The 7,433-nt window shown below is 39.8% G+C and overlaps 1 protein-coding gene across 3 annotated transcripts in view; it reads right to left on the bottom strand.

The window, feature by feature from the left end:
* The window catches only part of adcy2a (adenylate cyclase 2a), a 71,503-nt gene extending 67,982 nt beyond the window's left edge, over window positions 1-3,521 (bottom strand). For 2 of the 3 annotated variants that reach the window (XM_075465098.1, XM_075465095.1), the window contains exon 1: window positions 2,911-3,521. In XM_075465098.1, coding sequence (XP_075321213.1) covers window positions 2,911-3,450 — 540 coding nt within the window. In that variant the 5' untranslated portion in view covers window positions 3,451-3,521. The remainder of the gene's footprint in view (window positions 1-2,910) is intronic. The other variant, XM_075465096.1, reaches the window with a different exon arrangement.
* Between the last annotated feature and the right edge of the window lie 3,912 nt (window positions 3,522-7,433).

Raw genomic sequence — 7,433 nt, forward strand, 5'->3', positions numbered from 1 at the left:
ACTCCCTGGCTCTTTCTTCCTAAGGGTCCTGCAACTAAAAGCAAGCAAAGAAGAGGAGCATGTGCAAATCCAGATACATTATATGTTATACGCAATTACAACCCTCTATCAAGAGAGACAAGGGACAGAAAATCAACATTTAAATAAGAACCTTCAGGCTAATAAATACGTGTAAAATGCATGCAATTTAATTATTTTTTCTATTATGTTGAAACTTAAATTGCTTGCATTTCTGTGACGTCTTTAGAATTTTGTTCATGTGAATCTTTTAAAGATGTATACATTAAAACTGTATGAAACATGATACTCGAGGCTGTTCTGCCGGTCAGTCCCAGAATGAAAGGCAGAACAGCCTGAAGAGTATCCTGCACCTCAACTCCTGGATGACTGACTTGAATTTTTCATCCCAATTGTTAGATTTTGGTAGGATTGCAATTCAAATCTTAAAGTCTTTTGTTAAATACACAACTGTCAGGATAAGGTTAAAATAAAAAAGTTAGTGAAAGAGCGTCCTTTGGAGTGAAGAAACCCAAACCATCTCAGAGCTGACCAGGAGCAAGTTGAAGCCACAGATAAAATAGAGTTTCTCTTACTGTCCTACTGATACACCCTCATCTAAGCGTATAATAGATATGGAAGTTCAGATTCAAATTTTAGTTCAATCAACTAAAATTAGTTTAGGAGAGTGGGATGAGAAATTTGTGCTACAAGGTTTCGCTTTTATCAAAGTTTTTCCCATACTGGGGATGGAAAAGGTTCATGACAGATTCATAACGGCTACAATGTTCGGTGATATTGCACTTTCATCCAAGGAGAATATTTGATCTTTTCTTCCCCCCAGACATCTAAATATTCATAAAATCCTTGATGTAAGGACTACATCATCGAAATGAAGGATTATTACACTTCTCTTTAAACTCTTGTGACAAATAACAGTGCTGATATATCCCAACAGAGTTTTGTTGTCAGTTCAGATGGCACGGTACAAAAAAGTAAAGAAAATTCACTGACAGAATAAAACTATAAAGCATTTTCTTATTCGGACCATCATGTTCAATTAATGGCCCATCTATCGCTTCGCCTTCATTGCTAAATAATGCTTCTCTTCCCAGCTCCATCATTCTTCATTTGTAACCCTACACAGAGACATGAGAGCATGCATGTGGCTGCAGAGAGCCGCGCAGAGTTTATCTCGCCCAGAGCAGCGCTTCAAAACAGCACCGGATTTAGGTCAGCCAGGCAGTCGGATGGAGGGATGAAGGGATATAAATGAAAGGCATAGAAAGAAATGAGAGATGGCGTGACAATGGAAAGAAAGAAAAGACAACAGAGAGGAAAATAAACCAAAATTTGACCAAAGTCAAAATTATGATGAATAATAATTCACCACTTAAATACCTCCCTCAGCACATAAAATCACTTCAATGACATGGGTGTTTTTGAGTGAATGGGATTTCACATTTTAACACTGATTGCAGTCACAAATAATTGCAGAACTCGTTAGGGAATTAAATTGGCTCTTGATTTAATAAAAAGCGAAGGGTGCACTACAAAGGTTCTTGGCCACTTATTTATCCTGAGAAAACATTATTTCCTTTTTTCAATCTTGTTGTTCATTTTACGTGACAAACCTTTCTACCAGATCACCTGTATAGCCATTCATGTCCAAAATAATTAAGGGGAAAAGTGCTTTGAAATTACATTCATTATAGGCACATAATTGAATAAGTTATTCTCGTCACCCCACCATAGCTGATCTAACTTTTACATAGAGCTACAGTGTTTGTTCATCACTCGTTCACAGTTGCTTGTGCTGAAGATGGGTGATTTGTTATTTTAGCTTTTTATTGATGAAATATTCACAAGACAGCTTATTAACAGAGCTAAACTAGTTTGTTTCAAAATGTGGCAGAACATCTCCATCAAAAATCAAATACTCAATAATTCTACTGCGTAAACCCTGTGCAGGTGCTTTACTGTGCAGCATTGGATAAAAGCAAACGTCAAAACAAAAGTCTATATTGCATCCATTTCGATTGACTTTCCTCAGTGCAGCCACTACAGGAGCAAACCTTCATAGATTAATAAAGTTTTGGTGGATTCAGATGATGCACAATGTCTGTGTCAGTGCTCTCTTTGTCTTACTGCCTCTTACAGTGCGTTCTGTTCTCGTCTCTTCTTTCAGCAGACTGAGCGGAGACAAGAAAAAGAGAGGCACTCTCCTCATGCAATAATGGGAGGTACAATAAAGTTCTATTTACCAAGTGGACCAATTGTGTCTATATTTGACATACACCACGAGGCAGGTAATTTAAAAGTGAAAGCAAATCAAAGGGTGCACTTAAAAATAGTTTTGCTATTTTAGTTCAGGTTATTCCGCGGAGTGCCTTGCTGTCACTGCTTTGCATTATTCAGGCTTTTAAAGCGAAGATAACGCCGTCAAAATAGTGACAGAGTAAAACCGATCTCCTCTCTGTAGTTCAGTCAACCATCAGCTCAGACAATAACTAAGCCCTTTACCCTCCCCTCAATTCCATCTCACCCTTCACTTCACATTAGTGCTGCAATGAGGACTGCATGCTGCTAGAGTCTACATGTGGGGTGAATATACATAGTGGACAAGCATGCGTGTATTTGTGTGTGTATACGCAAGTTTGTGAGTAGATGTCATGCTACTTTGTGTGCCATTATTTCTATGCTACGGAATATACAGTATGTGTGCGTGCACCCACTTCCCAGATGTACAAACACTTGGATGGATTTCACACACACAAAGCTATTTTAATTCATATCCCAGAAACGGCCAATGCTGGAATATAAAGCAATGCAGGTGTGTATTTGTTAATTTATGAAATGTATATTTTTGCGTATAAGTGGCGTATTTCTGCATGTTGTGAATGAGCAACTTACCAGCCCCGAAGCAAAGAACACAGTCAGCAGAGCCAGACAGGCTCCCATCACTATGAGGAGCAAAAACACAATGAGAGGATGCTGCTGGCTCATGCAATAGTAGGATTCATATAGCCAGTCCGGGGACCTGTTCGTCTTCTGCTCACCACCTCCTCCTTTATCCACTTTACCAGACTCCCCTGTCCGGTCAAGGAAATACCGCTTCCTACTTATTGCCTCTTGCCACATGGATCTTGGAGCTGACCGGGAGGAAAAGGAGGGGGGGAATCCAGAAGAGGAGGAGGTGGTGGTCACTGCTGAGGTATTAGTAGTTTCCATCACTGAAGAAGAGCAGTGGCTGTTCTGTTCTTTTCTCCTGCTGGTGTTCCTGTTGGAGACCCTTGAGTGAGAGCCCCTGTGTTCCAGCTTGCTCTTCGGCTCCTCTTTAACCTCCTCTCTTAAGTCCTTTAGGCGGAGACAACTGAAAGCTGAGTCTGAGTCAGAGGCAGTGTGCGCTGGCCGGAGAGGTGGCAAGAACGCACCAAGAGAAAAGCGCAGCATCTTCCTCGTTCTCCCCCTGCCAACATATTGGGGTGGAAAATGAAGCGAAGCGAAGACACTGAGTGCTCTTTAGAGTGAGAGAGAAAAGTGGGAGGGAAGTGAAGGGAGAGGGGAGGGAGAGAGGGCTAAGGGGGAGGGGAGGAAGAAAAAGAAGGTGCAGCGGGAGGGAGAAGTAAGCCAGTGAGAGGGAGAGAAGAAACAAGAAAAACAGGGCAGAATTTCCAACATTAACATTTGATGAGAATGCACCATGTGGCATCAATGTGAAAAATCATGCTCAGAAAAAAAACTAAATTTACAGCTCAGACCTGACAATTTGACAAACACAATTTTCAGAACCAGCACCATGATATCTTACATTCTTCTGACATCCCTTTCCCTCGGCACATAGATACTGTTTTTTAGACAAATTTCCCATTTAAACAAGTGGGACTGCAGCAGATGACCAAAAATAAAGAGTCGAAATCGATTGAGATATTGTTGCGTTTGTGAGAAAATGAAGAAGAAAGAAAAGTGGAAGCATGCATCCACACGTGGCATATGCTCATATTCTGGAATAACCAAAACACAAAAACACTGCCGGCCAAATCTGTGTTTGCAGGTAAATAAACAAAAGCCTGCAAAAAAAGTCAAAACTACCTCATTTGGGTTGTTGGGTGTTACCATGACTGTATGGTTTTTCTATTGCAAATTATTAGAAAAATAATTAAATTCTCTGCTCCTAGAGAGGAAGTAAGTGATGCTTTCTGAAGTTTGCTTGGCCAGTGTCTGAGGTTACCCTTCCCCTCCACTAAAATACGATAAATACAAAGGTCCACAAGACAGAAAACATCAGCAAATGCACCTGAACAAAGCACTGACTATGTACAGCAGTGGCACAACATACCCAGACTATAAACTTAACCAGAGAACCTGTGTAAAACAACAAGTATTTGGACTCTACTAATCAGTAGAACACCATGCGTGAACAGTAAGCATAGCTCAAACGCGTCTGAGCTTGGCAGCAGACTCAGTATTAGGTCATTCAATATTATTATTGGAAAATAGATTTGAGGAATAAAACCAAACTTATGAGGGTTTAGTCAATAAAACGCAAGCCACTGTTTAATAGCCAGATTAATAAAAATAAAACATATCTGATCCACTGAATGTATGAGGGAAACACCTAAAAGAGCAGAAGAATTACCAATGACGCCATCTACAGGAGTGGTAAGATGCTGTTCACTTCAACAGCTTCAAAACGGCATAATACTGATCCCTTCAAAGGTGAGCTGATGTTGCAAATAAAAGCAACACTGGCGAGTATTTCATAAAGAAATGATTGAGGGCAGTGGTTTATCTTTACTTCTGATCCTTCAACTTTCTTTTTTGTGTTTTTTTTTCTTCCCTCTCAAACACTCAAAACTCTAATATGTGTATTTATATTCCGATCCTAAAAAGTAATGTATATCTTACCTGATACAACGTATCTGCCTTTAACTATTTCCACCCCAAGGCTCCCAGGCTCATTTCTCAGATGCCCTAAACATTCCCCTCCTTATCCCCCTTTTCTTTCACCCTCATCCCATGAATGATATCAGTGAGCTCATCCATCTGGATCTGCTTCTTTATAATCTTGCATTCCTCCATTCTTGCACTCATACCCTTTCCTGTGCCTTGATGTACGTTAGATGTTCTATGAGTTTTTGTGTATTTATGTGGTCCGTACAGTTCCAAAGCCCACTGCCCACAGCATGGGGGATTTATTCTCCCCCCAAAGCAAATACTGCCTAAGATACCCCTGTGCAGATGAGGCTTTACTTCTCTTATTTGTCTACATCACCATGTAACACTTTTGCTTCGTGCCCACCTACTTATCCTGGCAAAAATTATGGTATCGCCCCACTCGGGGATGTTCAGTCAGCTTTTTTATTTTGTAAAAAGAAAAAGTAAAAATAAATATAACACAAAACAATCTAATAGCTGAACATTTGTGCTTTATGAAGCATTGCTACAACATTTTAATATGTTTTTTTAACAGTATTTTCCAATATAAGTAGAGGAAAAACTGATCTTATTATTTGCATTTCTATAACAGATACCTGCACAACTTCAAATATACAAACATGTACTCAACAGTGGAAACAATAGCCTCTTTCACATGTGGGTTGAAGCTCATCAGTGCTAAAAAGACATCTTCGTATCTAAAACCCGCTGCTGTTCCTCCTAGTCAGTCACACAACCAGAGCAATCAGCTGAGAGACGACAGTACCATTGGTTTGAGTGGTGAGCTCCCCGACTTCCTGGCTTGACGTGTGCATACATAAGCCAGGATTTCGCCTCCCCTGCCAGTTGAGAGGCATATCAGCAGCGGATCGACTGTGACCCTCGGTTCTGCGTCTGTACTTTCACACATGACACGATGCGCAACGAAGGCCTAGCAGACCTGGCTTGATAAGGCATAAGGGAAAGAGGCCAATGAAAAAGATTTCCCCTCCATCAAGAAAAGTAGATCCACTTTTCTCATTCTCTCACACAAAAGGATGTTTAGTAATGAGAGCAAAGAGTCTTCAAACTTCTCTTTAGGGAAAGACGTATCAACTCAACGACATGGCCAGCAAACAATACCGATCTTAATCCGACATAAAGAATAATAGTGGAAATTTAAAAAAAAAAAAACAACAACAACAACAACAAACCTTTTATAGATAGTGTTTTTCATAAGTTAAATCCATGGCTCAAAGAATTAAAGCGGTCAAAAAAAGCACAATTCAGTTTCTTTTCTATAGAGCTGCCTCTTCTTTTTTTTTTTAGCTGATGTTACCCTAAAATGTTTTTCCACATAACCTCTGAAAACATTTACATTATAACATGTCAAATTTATTGTTCCAAATGCAATACTGTCTTCATTAGTGCAGTATCACATTCATCTCCATAAATTGCAGATTGAGGTAATTGATTTGAGGGTATTAAACTGTTAATAAAATCAAGAGAACATACTGTTGTCCTGTCATGTTATCATACCTCAGTCTTGCTTCACGTTTTCAGTAAAGTGATGCAGGCTGGCAGACCCAGAAGTGCCATTAGTTATGGGCCTGGGTCGCATGGTGGCGCTTCATTTGGTATTTTCGGTTAAACCCCACTGCTTTGACACTGTGGATGAGAAGAAAAAAACACATTTACATTCTTATCGATCTAAAATCAATAGGTCAGCATGAGACAAAGTGCAGAAAATAATTGGCTTTTGGAATAAATCAACCGATCCAACGTCGCAATTTGCCAAAAACGGTCAACATTTTAGGAATTTAGGAATGTGGCCATTTAGGAATCGCCCAGAATACAGTCTCATTTCAAACTCTTTTTTCTAAAAGACAAATAGCCTAAAGGAAGCAAACTATATTTAAGCTGTCACATAGCATGACATCTTTTGGGATCAATGATGATGACTTTGAAGCGTCGAAATTAATGCAACTTCTCTCGCTCAATTTCAGTTTTCAAGCGAGCAGCAGACCCAGACTCAGCTTGTCGACTGACACAGTTATCAACGTATTTCAAGGTAGAACAATTTCCCTTTTCTTCTCCCCTAGATCCAATCAATCTCCAGATTTAATTTGTAGCCTACATGTAAGCGTTTCACGTCTACCAGCATCTTGGCTTTTAACACAAAATGTTTGTTTTTTTTCCGCACCCTCACACTTCAAGGCCGTTCAGTGATGAAACGAGTTGCTGACGGATTTTTACGGTGTCCTACGTAGTCCAAATTTCATTTTACCTGAAGAAGGAAGGCGGCAAGGTCGACCCCCTTACGCTTTTCTACTCATTATCCACTTTCTTTCTCTTCCGAAGAACAACAAACGTGGTCGAAAAACGACGTGTCTCTGTGTGAATACATTTACATTTGACATACCACTGAACTGCCTTAATCATTTATCTGTGGAGGTTCTTCTCTTGTAAAAATCGATCATTTTATTTTCCTCCCACATTTTTGTCCAGAACTTTCCTTC

The sequence above is a fragment of the Odontesthes bonariensis genome, chromosome 5, assembly GCF_027942865.1.
Source record: "Odontesthes bonariensis isolate fOdoBon6 chromosome 5, fOdoBon6.hap1, whole genome shotgun sequence".
Lineage (NCBI taxonomy): Eukaryota > Metazoa > Chordata > Actinopteri > Atheriniformes > Atherinopsidae > Odontesthes > Odontesthes bonariensis.